Source organism: Thalassophryne amazonica, chromosome 10 (assembly GCF_902500255.1).
Source record: "Thalassophryne amazonica chromosome 10, fThaAma1.1, whole genome shotgun sequence".
NCBI lineage: Eukaryota > Metazoa > Chordata > Actinopteri > Batrachoidiformes > Batrachoididae > Thalassophryne > Thalassophryne amazonica.
The window spans coordinates 63,486,965-63,504,362 of record NC_047112.1 but is presented as its reverse complement, the minus strand read 5'-3'; the positions used below and the strand labels follow the sequence as shown (position 1 = coordinate 63,504,362).

Genomic DNA, 17,398 nt, shown 5'->3' with positions numbered 1-17,398 from the left:
TGTGAAGCCCGTAAAATTTTCACCGAAAGCCAGATAAATTTTTCAAATGGATCCAGCTGCCAGTCTCTAACAGTTTCTGAAAAAATTCTGATGGAAAAAAAGCCCAAATCAATCTGCCATTTCCTGACAATGAAAATCCGCCGAGGGGGCTGGACCACTCCTCACTCAAAGCCTGCTCACAGGCGAATGACGCAACCGACAGGCGTGGAAAAACTTACGCATGCGCACGAGGGTTCAAGCTTGTCTGACGCAATCACACGTGATTCAAATCCATATGGTTTTTGAAAAAAATAATAAGGTCGGATACTTTTCTAATAGACCTCGTATTTGGACAATGACAGTATTTGTAAATTTGCCACTGTACACATCACAATGGATTTGAAGTGTAGTGTAGTGTCATGGCAATCCTTCAGTGGCAAAGTAAAGTGTTTATCAATTCCCCTGATGGGAAGGCGGAAGTGTAAAATTTTAGCTTTAATTCAAGGGGAGAAAGAGAAAATATCACATGACCCCTTCTGTCGGCAAAAGATGGAGAGACAGTGGTTCAAGCTTTCATTTGATTTATAATTTACTGTTGGTATCTTTCTTTTGGCTGCTCCTGTTTTGCTTGAGGTTGTCACACCAGATCCGGTATGAAACCGCAAGTTGATCTGGCACAACCTTCGTGCTGAATGCTTTTCCTAAAGCAGCTACAGATGTATATGGAGAATGGGACACAGGTGTCCTTGAACTGGGAACCTTCTGTCTTAACTGCTTGTGCCACCATATTCCCTAGAATTGATTATTGTAATGTTTTATTTTTTACCTACCCCCGATAAGTATAATAATCCTTATATTTTATTTGTCCATGTTGGGAAAGTGTAGGAACACGGACCCACAACAGGGGGCGCAAATGAACGGGAAATGGAGAAAGTCAGATCACAAAGTTTTACTGTTGTGAACTCACACAACAAACACAACAGATTACAAATACAGCAGTAACCGAATTCCAAAGGTGTCGTGTGGGCAGGCTCGACGATAGGAGACGTCTGTCCGAGTCGAACCGGAACCACCCGATTTCCTCTGCCACCGAACCCCGGGGATACTGGAGCCGCCAAGTCCCGAACCCCAGGTGGCCACTGCCTCCGCTCGTCGGATCCGTACTGCTGGCAAGGAACAGAAACAGTCAGGTGTGGGTGCGGCTGCACCCAGCAACACACAGGGTGGAAACACCACCTCCACCTCTTGTCAGGAAAATACAGGTGAGTGCAGGAATGTGAGTACTTATCCAAAATACAGTCTCCTGCTGTCTTTTCTCTTTCTGTGTAAAGGCAAAAAGTATTTAATGGTCAAAAGATGATCTGTTTGGCTGGATACGTTACCTCCTTGGTAGAGCGATATCTCAGCAATGAGGTGGAGATGCCGTCCTGCTGATATACCTCCCTGTTGATTGATATTAGCTGTCTCGTCTCAGGTGATGGGTGACGGCTGTCACCCTGGCTGCTCCTGTGAGGCGGCAGCGCCCTCTGGTGCCTGGAGCCCGCACTCCAGACAGGGCGCCCTCTGGTGGTGGTGGGCCAGCAGTACCTCCTCTTCAGCGGCCCACACAACAGTCCAAGTACTTATAACCTCTGAAAGTCGAAGAACTGTATAAAAATAACTTGTTCTAAAATGATAAATGTAATATTTTTGTTAAATCCATGGAATTAAATATGAAATTTGACACTACAAGCAAGTCTTTGTTTCATTCAAAATTCACTGCACTGGTATACAGAGGTAAAATTACAAAAATGGTGTCACTGCCCAAAAAACATGTGTACCTGACTGTCAGTATTCTTAGCTGCTGTACACTGACAATGCAGTATTAGAAGTGCTCTCACAGGTAATGGGGCTGCCTAACTACTGTCAGCCTAAAGAGGGTGCTGTGGACTCAGCATTTAATGAGAAGTCACAGACACTCTCGCCCAGGCCTGCTAGTAGATCAGGCTTTTTTTGAGTTTAACATGTGATTCACAGTTTGCAAAGACCAGGCTGCTGTTGTGCTGAGGCAGAGAATAACTCTCTATTTGTGGCTATAACAATGTAACAAACTAAAGTGAGAATGTGCAAATGACAGAATTTACAATTAACTCCATAAGTATTCAGACAGTACTAGTTTTGTAGTTTTGCAACTTTACACCACCCTGTTGGGGTTGAGATGGAGGGAAAAAAATGTTCTTGTAGCGTAGACTTTCAGTTTTAATTCAAGGAGCATAACAAAAATATCAAATTAACCATTTAGGAATTACAGCTAGTCCCTCCATTTTCAGACACCATAAGGAATTGGACAAACTAGTTATAAGAATTACTGCAAGTGTAAATTGTCACTTTTACAACCAATTTTCTTTATACATATCAGGGGATAGTGCATGAACATTTCCAGGTCACTGGATCAACTGTGCAATTACTGTACCACAATTAATCAGAAATACATTGCTCAAAATAAGTTCCCCTAATTATTTTGAGTATTATATATAAGGTGCATTCAAAAATTATCCAACCTTATTTAATCTCACGGAAATAAATTGACCGTGAGACTTGTCGTTTGGTAGGGAGGTGCAGGGCACCTTCTTGCACATGCATGAATTTTTCACCATCCAAGAACTTGCAGACAAGGTGGGGATAAGCACAGGTTCTGTACATTCCATTTTGATGAAGGACTTTGGCATACGGAAAGTTTCACAGAAATTTGTGCCAAAGCTGCTAATGGCAGAGCAGAAACAACTGGTCTGGAAGACTTGTAGGAGATGCTGTAATGGGCAAACAGCAACCCCTACTTCTTGAACACTGTGATCACTGGTGACGAGACATGAGTTTACAGGTACAACCCAGAAACCCAAATTTCAGTCACTGCAATGAAAACATCCAACATCATCGAGGCTAAAGAAGGCAGGTGCACATCAATGTCAAAGTCATGTTGACCGTTTTGTTTGACTCTTGTGGGGTGGTGCATCATTAGTACACACCAGAACGCCAAAATATTAATAGGGTATTATCGAGAGGTCCTATATTGGCGTGGTGATGCTGTGCACCAGCATCACCAAATCTGTAAGAGGTAAAACGTTGGCAGCTCCATCATGACAATGCATCTACCCATTCCGCTCAGCTGATGCAGGCTTTCCTGGCCAACCACAAGACTCCTGTGATTAACCATGGTCCCTACTCTCTTGACATGGCTCCCTCTGATTTTTGGCTGTTCCCCAAGAACAAAATGACACTAAAAGGGACTCAATTTGAGGTAGCGAGAAGAAATCATAAAGAATCTGACAGCCCAGCTGGGCACCATTCCAAAAGAGGCCTTCCAGAAATGCTCCCAACAATGGAAGAACTGCTGGGAGAAGTGCGTGCAGTCCAGAGGAGACAATTGTCTAAATAATGATGGGCCTGAATGTATATTTAATTATATAGTGGCTGAGTGGATCTTTGTTATTTGATTGGTGGCTTGTTTGTTACATGACATGGATTATTCATACCATTTGACATTGTGTTTCATTTACTGTGCAATAAATATACAAATAATGAATGAGTTCAATGGTACGAATATTTCATGACACATGAACATACCATTCAACGAGGCAAAGCCTCGTTGAATGGTATGTTCCAGCTTTCACTGAATTAAATACTCATTCCATTGAAAGAATGTAAAAACATTCATTTTTTTGTTTTATATAACGGCTAAAATAGATCCTTGTCATTTGATATTTTATTAATGTATAAACAACAGAAAAGGAACTTACATTTTGGTGTTCCACTGCTGCTAGAGTCCAAATTGTGATGTATAGTCCAGTGATGCTGTGCACTGACTTCGGACTTCCATAAAAGAAAAAAAAAAAGACTGTGTAGTTCCTCAGTCCAGCCAAAAATCACATCAGCGCTTCATGTGAACAGTTCTTCATGCATCCAGAAGACGGAGTGGATTGTGTGTGTGTGTGTGTGTGTGTGTGTGTGTGTGTGTGTGTGTGTGTGTGTGTGTGTGTGTGTGTGTGTGTGTGTGTGTGTGTGTGGCAGCATCAGTTAGCTCAATCAAATCATCTTGTCGTTGTCCCCCGCGCGCACCCGCACACATGCAACCAGCTCGGTCGACTGTATACGTCCACAGTGCAGGGAAAGCACAGTGGATTTGTTTTGTGTGCGTGCGCGCGTGCATGAGCATGTGTGTGTGAGCGTGATCACTTGCGCATGCACATGTGAGTGCATGATCATGTGTGCACGCGTGCACGAGGACGTGTGTGTGTGTAGAGTGCAAAGGTACCAAAGGTATGGAACCAAATTTGCACTCTAAATGGAACCAAGCCGCATTCTAAATGCAATGCAACACAAATGGGATGAATTAATCCATGTCATGTGACATACAAAGCACCAATCAAAAGACAAGGATCCACTCGGTCGTTATATAATTCTTTTTAGCGTGCAATTTTGGTGCTATATGAAATGTGCTATTGCATGCCCCGACCACCGTGCATGCTCACACTACCGGGGACAGTGTTTAGCTCAACATGGCGGAGTTAGTTTTGCTGGCAGATGAGGATTTGAAGGAGCTAACTGACGGCACCAATTCTTCTAACACAAAACAACAAACCCACCACGCCATAAGCCATCTGGAGGCATGAAGAGCTATTAAAGTGGTTGACGTTTTTTCATTCTTTCAATGGAAGGAATATTTAATTCGGTGAAAGAACGTGAACTTACTGAACTCATAAACATTCATTATTTGTGCACTATTTATTTTCTAATCGATGAAGTAACTAACATTTCCCTGCAAGACTGAAAAACTTGAACAAACATCTGGAAAATAAGCAGATCTTCCCTATAGGTTGCTGTGTAATGCCAAATATTCCAATGCATAACCCAAAATCAGAAAGGTTGGGACTGTATAGAAAATGCAAATTAAATAAATAAAATGAAGTCATTCTTATATTTAATTAGAATTCCATTTATTTGCAGACAGGAAGAACCCAAGATATTTGGTCGACTTCATTTGTTAATATAGGACATTCATTCCAGCCTTTAAGGCTGGTGTTCCAACGACATGAACTACCCGTCGAGATGAGCTCCAATGCACAACTACGCATGCGCATCTCTCTCTACCCCAGACTTTAATACTTCACTTGTCAAGATGAGCTACCTCTCTTGCATGCGTTTCTCCCTGTTGAGGTGAGCTCTCTGTCATCTAAAGCCTGGGTCCGACCGAATAATGGGATAATAATAATAATAATGAGCCATGCAGCATGTTTTCTTTGCTATGAGAGAGTTTCTTCAACTATCGTGGGAGTTTTGTGGCTGTGAGTGGTTCTTAGAGGCATTATCTTCAGTTAACAAGACTCCTCTTTGAACGTGGCGCTAATTTCAATAAGTTCAAAATTTAGTAACAACAGCGTGGCGCAGTTTGTGTACGAGTTACTGCAAAGACTTAGAGGCATTTGCGTGGTGCTTACAAGGCTGCTAAAAGCCCATTATCTGTGCGCCTGGAAGCTACGCAGGACCTGAGAGGCTATTTTTGGAGCGGCTGCCCTCTTGAGCACACAATTTCACCTGCCCCTTGCACTGGACACTGTACATAAAATAATTAGTTTTTATAGCTTGATAAAACAGTTCCTAGCTCTAACATTATGCCTATAGTTGATTTAATATCTTGTTAATGGATCACATGAGCTCCGCTGTGTGTGCGCATTGCGCACTGACGCAGTGACTCATCATGCAAAGGAGCATTTAGGCAGAATGCCAACTCACGAAAGAGTGATTTTTCAGTCAATATTGGATGAACACAAAGTTAAAATTTGGATGAGTGCATGAAAGTGGCTGTGTGTTTAAATCCGTGGAAGAAATAACTCCAGTGAAGCCGCTAAAAGCAGAGCAGAACTGTGCAGCCACACAGAAGGAGAGCGCGCAAAAGACCGATTTTTAAGACATAACACAAAGTTAAAAGTTGTATCATGGTGACTTGTAAGCTGTGGAATAAATACATAAATATATATATATATATATATATATATATATATATGAAAGTGATCCACAGGTGTATATAGTTAAAGCGGCCACCTCGTGTATGCAGAACGGCACCACGCGCAAAACAGCGATTTTGCAGAAATAAACGGATGAACACAAAGTTTAAAGTGGGATCACGGTGTGAAAATGACTTTGTTTAAAGCCAGGGAAAAAAATAAAGCCAGCAAGCCACGGATGGAAAGGAAGCCAGTGAGAAGGAGCACAGAGGCAGTTGTCCAGGAATTGAGAACAGCAGCGTGTGCAAAAGAGCGATTTTGCAAAAATAAACAGACAAAGTTTAAAGTGGGATCTACGGTGTGTGTGTTTAAAGCCAGGGAAAAAAAAAGCCAGCGAGCCGCAGAGCCAGCAAGGAGCACAGAGGTGGCTCTCCAGGAGCCCTTGGTTCGATTCTACCTGGTCTGGTGCATTACAGGTGGACAGCAGCCAGCGCACAGCGCACAACTGCGGGACTGTACTGGAGTGTCTATTTTTGGACTGCATTTAAAAAATGTGACATCTTTAAATGCTGCTGTGAATCTGTGAATTGAAAATCCACATTTTAAAGGGACCAGGTGTGGGAGGGCTGGAGGTTTGGACCAAACCCATCATGCCTAAATGTGCGCCAACATTGCGTTATCATGGCGCTATCATGGCACTACGTGGCTTAGTGTGGCTGATGCAAGACATTTGAGGCTCTAATGACAGTTTTGGTCGTGGCTCACTAGAGGCTGCCAAGTGGCACATGCAGGGTACAGAGCGGCACATAGAGGCACCTTCATAGCGGATACGTGATAGATGAAAATGTGGGTCATTCTTTGAATAATTGCTGACACACCCATGCGTGGCTCATTATTCATGGCTTATTATTTGGCGGGACCCGGCTTAATGATAATATTCGGTACGATAAGGTGTCCCGTAAGATTAGCTCCACATACACACCTCACCCATGGAGGTGAGCTCCCCCACCGAAGAAAACCCATGCAAGTTTTGACTTTACATAAAATATGTAAATAAGTGTCTTTTCCATTTAAAAAAGTAAAGATTTGCATATACACGTTGTCTTTAAAGCAGAATATTAACAAACGTGAGAAAATTATAGAAATGTTTAAAAACAATATTGCTCAAAGAAAGACGGGAAGAGATTAGCATATTTCTCCCTCTACAGTGCACATCATTAAATGATTCAAGGTGTCTGGAGGAATTTTGTGCATAATAGGCAGATACCGGACCGCCCTGCCTGCAGTCCTGACCAGTCCCCAACACAGAATATGTGGAGTATTTTGAAATAAACAATAACAAAAGTGCTTCATTGCTTGAGATCCTCAATGCCAAAACATTTTTTAAATGTCATGAGAAGGAATGGCAACATTACAAAGTGGTAAATGTTTTGTTGTCCCAATTTTTTTGGGGAATGAGGTGCAGATCTTAAATGCAGCAATAGATCTATATTAACAATGAAATGAAGTTCACCAGAAAAACAATGACCTGTGAGATTTTTTTCTTTAACTATTGACCTCTATATGGTTCTCTGGCTATACACTGGATGTATGCATCATCTTTTTTTTTCTTTTTCTTTTTTTTTTTTTTTGCCTTGGGCTGAAACACACTGCAGCTCTGCTTTTCTTTTCTGCTTTTTTATATTTTGGCCAGACCTACCTTTCCTCATTGACTGTACGAAGCTGTAATTGTCATTAATTTTATCAATTTAAAGAGATCACATTGTATACCTTGATGTGTTGTCAAGTGTCTGTAAAATAAAGAACATAAAGACTGCAGCCAAATATTGCCCACAGACAGAGAGGAGATGCAACGTTCTAAAAGGCTCCCATCATGGAGTATGCCATGTTGATTTGGTAGCCAAAAAAAGGACATACCTACTGAGTCTTTCACATTCTGCACCACAGCCAGAAGTCTAAAGAAACAAGTGTACAGTCTGCACTACCCCATGATGCCTGGCAAAATGTCAACAAGGGACCAAAAAAAAAAAAAAAAAAAACCGCCCCCAAAGACACAGTCATGAAGAATTTTCCAAGTACTCGCCCATTACTTTTGAGTCACATGAATGATGCCCGATGGTCCCCCTTCTTAGAGAAATATTTTCATAAACTCTGCTTTAGCAGCAATGATGTCTAGTGTGAAACAGGAATTATTGAAAAGGAGTTTTAACACACTAATGGGCCATGCAAAATTAGAAAGCATTTGAAGAAAAAACAAATGCATTGGAAAAAATATATTTGAAGGTGGAGGCTAATGTCTGACTTTTTATGACGATACTAGTCAAAATCTGTGGAATTCATGTCAGATTACGACATCTGTTGAAAGCTTTGATTACTAAATGTAATTCAAGATGACAGCAGGGATTTTTTTTTTTATTTTACTGCTGTCAAGCAACTTAAGATATTCAATGTTGATATTCAAATTAATGGATGTTTGGCCATATTTTTGGGGGGGGGGGTTCCCCCTCCTCCCTGCATGTTACAGAGACAACTGAAAAGCCAAAAGGCCATTTAATGTGTGTCTGCCCTACTGAATTAGTGATAGTAATAATTTTGCAGGGTATGCAGAGGAAACAACGGCGAGATAGGCACCAAAGCTGTAGAACGAATGGGACATTTTCAATTTAATCTGACAATGGCACAAAACACGTGCCTTTATGGAGTGATTCGATTTGGTGCGTTTAAAATTACTCATTTAATTCCCATCAACAGAGAAGCAAAAATGTGAAGGGACACAATATTGTAACTGGTGACAGCATAATGCAATGTACATCCTGACAACTAGATGACATCAACTTCTCAATACTATAGCTTTAAAGATTATGCTAAATGGGCCATAGACAATCCATATCTACTAATAACAGCACATGGTATCTACCGGTTAATCAACCTCTTTATACAACAGATTATATTGTGGTTTAACTGTAATTAATTGTACTTGAGTAGGAAGTCCTGATGGCTTATGGGTTTAAACCTATAATATCGTTTCATTTTTCAATAGAATGTAATAGATCAGCTGACCAGTTGATTACAAGTACCAAGATCCACAAGGAAGCTTAGCGGGGACAGGGCCCTTCTCTATTGCTGCTCCTAAATTATGGAACACCTCACCCTTGTCTGTTAGAGAGACCCCTTCACTGCCCATTTTCAAAGTTCGTTTAAAAATCTTTTTTTTTTTTTTCCTCCTTGGCGTTCGGCCCCAATGAGACTTAGTTTTAAATTGTTTTTCTTATTCATTTGTTTAAATGTATATTTTAATGGAGGTTTTAGGGTACAGCACTTTGTGTCAGCAGTGGTCGTGTTCAAGTGCTTATAAATAAAGTTGGTATGGTATGGATATCAATGTGCTCTATTAAACAGTTGAGTTGAACATTAATGGTTAAGGCACTAAGTATTTACAGCAATAGCTTAAAGTGGGAATACCTACATGTATCTCTGTTTACAAATTACAAGTAGGAGAATTACTGCAGTTAGTATGGCATAAAAACCCTGTCAACTGACTTAAGGTTAAAGGTCAAGGCAACAGGAAATTGCTGAGCAGCCCATGGCTAGGTTGATCATGACTGCAGTTTGCAGCACAGATACTGTATATGTGACACAGGGTTATGGATTCACCACTTTCAGTGAAACATATCAACTTGTACTTGTGCATGTGTATGCACGTGTGTGCATGTGTGTATTTTATTTTGTATGTCCACATATGTGCAAGCTGTTCCATATTACCTAGTGAGTGAAGCAGCAGTTGTTTTGGAGCTGAAGAACCGCCCCAGTCCCAAGTCTCCTAATTTCACTACTCCTGTAGCTGTGATGAATACATTGGCTGGCTTGATATCTGGAGAAGTGAGGAGAGGAAAAGAGAACCAGAGGGGGAGGGGGACAGTGCAGTCATTTGTACACAACCTAATTTGTATGTTTATCTCTTATTTGAGGGAAAATCGGTTTCTATTATTTGTTGAGGAAACACGGTTGTGTCCTACACATTTATGAAGTTGCTCATTCTGGATAATGTGGGCAGCAGAGACACTGCCTGTTTCATTATCTGTAGTAATGTTAATATATACTGAAACAGCCTTGAAATGCAGTGTTCTGTACACCTGGAAGCAGCTTTTGAATGAGCTGTCTGTCCAGTGTCCATTAAAGTTCAGAGCTCTGAGTCTGTTAGATCAAACTTCAAAAGCAACAGACAAGATTTGCAGCCATTGACCATCAAATTGTCAGTGACCAGCAATCAGAAAACTTCCAGTTAAACTTTTAAGTTCACCATAAGGTTGTTACTTTAGCTCTGAATCAGGACTTGCAGGATGTGGGGCTATGCATCAGCTCGACCTGTCACTCTGTGAAGCTAATGTTAGCTCAAGCAGCTGCAGTGCAGAGCTGTCAAAGGTGCGATTAGGGGTTGTCAGTCAGCTAACTTTTACCTACATGGTCAGATGAGACCTACCAGCAGTTTGTCATAAGTAAAAAAAAAATATTCAGGTATTATAAATAGAGATAACACTACGTTTGCTTCAAAGGTTTTTTTTTTTAAAGTGAGTAATGCCAATAAAACTGTTAATGATGCATCTTATTAAATGTGACTTAAAGCTACCCGTTTTACAAGTATACTTTTTCTCCCACTGATTTCTTTGAAAACAACAAGAAATTACAAACCTTTAGCAACATAATTTTATTCAGGTTTTTGTGTTTAAGGAGCGTCATCAGTTTTCTGATGCAGACAGCCAAAAACAAAAGTATCTCTGGTGCTCGGTCACGCAGAAAACTTCACGGAAAGATTTTTTTTCTTCGTTTTTGTGCTCATATTTAACCATATGTCAGATCAGGAACATTTTCCAGACTTTTTGGCTATGATTTGTGGTGTAGGATCACATTCATTGTACATTTATGATTTTCAACTGATAAGCAGCAAAAGTCAAAAGTCTTATTTCCCCTCAGATGGAAAATTAGCTTTTACTGTCCTGCTTTTACAAGCTTACAGCTTGACATTTGCACACAAATTCATTCTTTGTATGCATGTATGCTGAGTCGTGTGATTGGCACAGTATGTAATGATGCATCGCCGCTACCTCTATGGCATGACTCTACGAGAGTGCATGTGTTCGAGTGCACTGCAGAGCTGGACAAAATACTTCCACACTGTCCTTTCTGGGATGAGCCTCCTCTGCTTCTTAAAGTGCTGTAAGACACAAGCATGCATAAATTATCATACACACAAACTCCGCAGCCAGAAAATTAATTAGCAACATTATCTTAAACAGGGGAACAAATAAAATACATTAAAAGGAAACAAACGGTCTTGTGTGGTACACAGTATGATTTGAAGAAGGCAGCAACACTCATGTCAGTGTGTTTATACAGCATCAGTCCCCTGCTCCTGTCCCCAGATCTATGACTCCGTCGCTAATAAACCCAGACCACTCGACCAGTCTAACCGAGCCTTCTCATTTTCCTCTTGGCCTACAATGGTAAGCCATGCATTTAAGGAGCACAGAGAAGAAAGTCGTGGTAGCATACAACAACAAAAAAAAGCTGCTCCCATCTAGCACAAAAATGTTTTCTTAGTACAGCTTTCAGTGGCACAGTGATTACAGTGTTTAGTTTTAGTTTTTTTTAATCATCAACAATGACTTCTTATAAACAACAGATTCAACTTAAGCAACAGCTTTCTGAAACATGATGATACAAATCAGCAACTGATCTGGTTTCAGTGGTTACCATACAAGAAAAAGACAATTATGGGATGCTTTGGGGACACCATCAAATTCAATGAACTCACTGGCACACAGTAAATTTGCAGAGTAAATTATACTCTGCCAGGACAACATTTGGTCCAGTCCAAATAGAGTTAAATATACTCTATCACAGTGCTAAATCAATTCTATCACAGTGTAAAATCAATTCTATCATGCTATGATTGACTCTTATTGGAGCTGATCTGACAAGACAGTAGAGCTGATTTCACTCTATAATAGAATTTAACTCTATCTGGACTGGGAGCAAATGTTATCCTGGCAGAGTATACTTTACTCTGCAAAATTTACTGTGTAGTCTCAAGGGGACATATTACATGTGATTTCAGCCATACCTGAATGTAAAATGTTGATTTAAAAAAGAAAACAAAACACACAACCAAACTACAAATTCTGTTCTCGGCTTTTTGATATTTTAACAAATATTTTCAGTATTTAAAAAAATGACAGACGTTTCCTTTCTTTCTTCAGAAATAACAAGATCACATGCTGAAGTATCACACTTTATTATCACAGTGTATCAAAGTGCAATGCATACAAAATATTACACAAATATAATATTATATATATATATATATATATATATATATATATATATATATATATAAAAGAAATCAATGAGATCTAGATGTTGGGCTATCCACCACGCAGGTTGTAGACAGGTATATTGGAGTGCAGGTGTGTGCCATGCAGGCATATTGGAGTGCAGGTGTGTGCCATGCCTTCTATTATCCTCCGGGGGCAAGAAGGTGAGTGCATCCACCTGGCCACAGAAAAGGCAGAGCTTGGCATTACTCTCGTAGACGCTTTTTAGTCCAAGGCCCTGGATCTGCCTCCAGATAGACTGGCTCAGGTGATAAAAGCAGAACTGGACCTGGACCTGCTCCCTAAATACAACACGAAGGGCAAGCTCCACAGGCCTCTGGAATCAAGGCAAAGGCCAGAGACAGGTAGCCTCCATTAACATGACCCTGGATGACACACAACTGCACATAAAAGTTCCCTACTGTCGCAAAAAAAGTGATCAAATCTGATATAAAACCTTATATATATATATATATATATATATATATATATATGAAAACACCTGTTAAAAATAAATAAATACAGTATTTTGAAATCTGGCCGAGACGTCTGTGTCAGGAGCGTCCGTCCACCGGTATGAACATATGAGAAATCAGGTTAGTTAAATGGATTACTGACCTCATTCTAAATAAAACCATATTATGCCCAAGGGGGAGGTGATGGTCTAGTGGTTAAAGCGTTGGACCTGACAAAAAAAAAAAAAAAAATCACTATATCGCTATATAAATGCAGTCTATTTACCATTTAGATTATAGTGTTTACATGAGTTGCTTACACTGTAGAATATTCCATTCATATTGCCATTTATGTTATAAAGCACATTCTGATTATTGACTCATAATCACATTATGTCCCCTATACCATATGTGCACAACAACACTGTGAAAACTCCATTAGGACATCATAACCTAATAAAGGTGTATATATTTCTGGAATGCCGGGGTGTCACAGTGCGGTTCACACATCATGATTCGGTATGAATTTGGTTTTTGGAAATTTTGAAAAGTCCAGACTTAAGACGCACTGTTTTCTCTTTCTTATGGCTAGCATATTGTGTTGCTATGCATTTTATTTTTATTTATTTTTTACTCTTTTATTGTGCTTTTTTAATATTTTAATTGTATTTTTTAAATCTTTTAATTCATTTTATTTATTTATTTATTTTTTGTTTTGTTTTTTTGTGTGAAGTGCCTTGAGGTGACACTGTTGTGAGTCAGCGCTATATAAATTGTATTGAAATTGGTCGTGTGCCGCCAGTTGGAGCTGCTATCAGGCTGCTAGCTCCTCTCTTTGCACTTTAAGAATTTTAACACAGATATCTGAGGTAACATGGCTTGCTGTGTACTACCACCAGACCAACTAAGAAGTCTGAGCTACAATATTTTCAATGAGAATATTTTAAAAATATATATTTAAAAATAAATTTAATGTGCACACCATTAGCACTAATTAGCAGGTACTGGGTAACATTAGCTACACTGATAGTACAATGATTAGTGAGGCGATATTCTGGTCATATTTTTTAACTGGGTTTTACTGGGAAGATTCTTGGTTCAAGCCCCCCATCAGATGTGGAATGTCAAAGTTGCTTCTGGTGTACAGCTGAGCACCTTGCATGGCAGCACTGCACTCTGACATCCGTGTGTGAGTGAATGTATAAACAGGTGAATGGAAGGTGAGATTATAAAAGCTCTATGAGCATCTGGATCACACTGAAAAGTGTAACAATAGCAATGCAGTCCATTCACGATTTAATGCCAACATCCAAGTCACCCATTATTTGACCCAACCCCAGTCAGCAAAAATTTGCATTAATCAGTCTCACAAATTCAGATTATTTAGCTTACTGGGTAATTGGTTGGAAGCTAAGTGCTGCCAAGATGATGACAGCAAGGTCCACCACACTTGAGCTTCAAACCAGTTCTTCAGAAAACCTATGGGTACTGTCATAGAGGGTTTGTCCAATACGTACAGAGCCAATATGGCTACCACCCTATGGTTCTATGTGGTTGCATATATCAAGTATGAAGTTTATCTGCTATTGACAAGTCCTGCAACCTCTATTGCTGTCTAAGATAAATTACAGGACAATTAAAACTGGTACTTAAACCTGATACAGATATGGGCATGATGTGGTAAACAGCAAGTCAATGATCACAAAAGAAGAAAAAATGAAGAAAGAGGTCCAAAGATAGACCAAAACGGAGGGAGGGATAGACTTTGGCCCACATCCAAACAAAGCCTCAGTGAGAAGCCATTCTTCACTTGCCCTCCCATTTCCATATCAGAGGACTGTTTGATGTCAATGGGAGAGCACAAAGATGCTCACCAACACAACCACCACCCTCTTCTCTATGGATTTTATCAGCAAGCACTGCACATGCAATATTCTGTAAGCACATGCAAATCAAGAACCATCTGATTTTATTTGAATTCTAAGATGGTCAGAAAGAGTAAGAGAGAGAATGGAGGAGGAGTAGAGGCGGATAAGCAATCAAAAACAATAAGAAATGCTAAATTCATGGATGGGGATGGGGGTTACATATGGTACACTGCACAAATGTCTTTACCTCACTTTACAGTCCTGGGGGGGTGGGGGGATAAGCCCTGGCATGCACCTCTGGACTGCCACTGCTCGATTACAAAACAAATCATTCAGAGCGGTGTAGGTGATAAATGGTGCAAGGAAGAAGCATATTTGTGTTATCAGCAGTCATAAGGAGATGACAAAGTCTGAATGTTCTCACCATCTTGGTAGCTCAGTTAGATAGCACTGACGCTCAGTGGTTTGTTATCTTACCTCTTCAGGCTACTATGTTACGTCTTTGTAAAATGCAAGTCTGAACAATCGTGTATGTGTTTCTGTGGCTGTGTGCGTCTGCATCATTGGCTCAAACAGCAAAACATATGCATGCAATCAGAGTGAGAAGGTGTGTATGTGCCGGATATATATCCATGTGTGTTTGCAGAGCCTGCCATGTTCAGTCTCTTGTACTGCTAATCCTCGCCTCTCCTAATTTGCTGTGTTGAACTGTGTAGATGTGGACTTGCTGAGTATGACTGCAAACAGCTTGTCGAGCTGTGCCGATACACTGCTGCAGCATCATTTATGCATGGTAGAGGCCAGGCTTTTCCTATTCAACACTAATTTTCTACACTGACAAATTTTTATATTAGAAATGGGGTTTGGTTGTAACTTAAAGATGCTGACAGGGCAAGGATGGGATGTAATCACTACTACTTTTAGACAGCTGTGTTCTTTCTTTAGCTTCATACTCAAAACTCAACTCTCAGTCAGTTAACCAGGGTTACTGAAAGGTTAACACAACTGCGCAACGACGTACTCTGATCACTAGTGAGGATCTGACCAATATGTAAATGAATAAGCGATGACAAGTTTACATGCACTCATAATTTTTGTGGCCGGTTGAAGCCATCAGCATCATCTGGGAGAATTGTGATTGGACATTTGTCCACTCATCTTGACAAAATTGGCAGATAAATTTGTTGGTTTCCTGGCACAGCACAGACCAGACCTTAGGTTTTAATACACTTGAAACATTTTCAATAGGGTTGAGGTCAGCACTTTCGAAGGCAATTCGAAGCTTATAGTTGGCCTGCTTTATTATCCATTCAACAAGCTTTGATGTGTGTTTGGTTCATCCCATTATTCACTATTCCATCCACTTTGGTGCAAGACACCAGTTTCACTGACAGTAAACCAGTTATAGTAGCCATCACAACACTTAACAGCTGGTGCTGTGTGCTTTGGGTTCAATGCCTCATCATTACACCACCAACCAGTGGTCACTGTCCTCCAGAAGGTGTTTTTTTCTTGTTTGTGTGTTTTTTGCACGTGGTAATCTGCCTAATTAGTCAAGGCTGAATATGTCATTTTTGGAGCAGGGCTTTCTTTCCTGGACAGAATCCTCTCAGTCCAGTTTATACCAAGCTCTTTGCCTTCAGGTTCCTGACTATGGAAACGACATCTTTCCAATCACTAATCCTAAATAAAATTAATTATTCACAATGGTAGGGTCAATGTTCCTGTCAAGACTGATTAAAAAATGATGCTAATAATAATAATAATAATAATAATAATCTGATTCAGCATTAACATATTCCCTTGCTGTTAATCACAAGGTCCTGGTTGCCACTAAGGGCACTGCGGCAGTTGAGCTAATATGCATACAAACAATTACACAGAGACTAAAGCAATCACAAAAGCACTGCACTGATGTCACTAATTTATATAACAGCCTGTTGTGTTAGAATACACATAATTAAAAATTATATGAATTAGTTCAAGTTGAGCTTGCACAACATATGTGGGTGATTCTTAGACTACGAGCACTTATTATGTCCTTTGATCATATTGTATGAAAAACAGAAAAAAGGGGAAATTTCACACTTTTATAGTTATCTTTACAATGAAAGTGTTTTAAGAAATTTGTTCTAGTAGTCTATGATGACTTTTTCATCTTTTTTTCAGCATCATTATATGCAAATATTGCCGTTTTGTGCTTGTCCCACACTCAGACTTTTGATCTTCAATGATAAAAATGAATAGTAAAAAAAAAAAGTTTTTTCTAATGTTTTAAAATATTTCTGAATAAAATATCAGTAAAATAATCAAAACATAATTGGAGTATTCAATATCATACAACTGTTGTGATTTTTTTAAACAAAATGTAGTTGTCCCACACTATTGCCGTAATTTCCACCACAACACTGTAATGTCCGTTTAAACAGTTTGTATGAAAGATTGTTTGGGTAGTTTCTATGGAGATAAACAGTGACATCAGAGCACATGTATATAGCGCCAAATCACAACAAACAGTTGCCCCAAGGTGCTTTATATTGTAAGGCAATGGTGTGGTGGAAATTACATTTACAAGGCCAATAGTGCCCGTAGCTAAAGAATCACCCATGTATGAAGCATATACGAAATAGCTTCTGAGTAATACGAGGTCTGTTAGAAAAGTATCCAACCTTTTTATTTTTTTCAAAAACCTGATAGATTTGAATCACGTGTGCTTGCATGAGCCAACCTTGAACCTTCGTGCG

General features: G+C 39.8%; 1 protein-coding gene across 1 annotated transcript in view; it reads right to left on the bottom strand.

Annotated features, from left to right (window-relative positions):
• LOC117518877 (serine/threonine-protein kinase Nek7-like) overlaps positions 1 to 17,398 on the bottom strand; it is a 268,541-nt gene that overhangs the window by 87,174 nt on the left and 163,969 nt on the right. Inside the window, 4 exon segments of the mRNA XM_034180120.1 lie at positions 9,723 to 9,732; positions 9,734 to 9,831; positions 11,063 to 11,069; positions 11,071 to 11,172. Of these exon segments, the coding sequence (XP_034036011.1) occupies positions 9,723 to 9,732; positions 9,734 to 9,831; positions 11,063 to 11,069; positions 11,071 to 11,172 (217 nt within the window).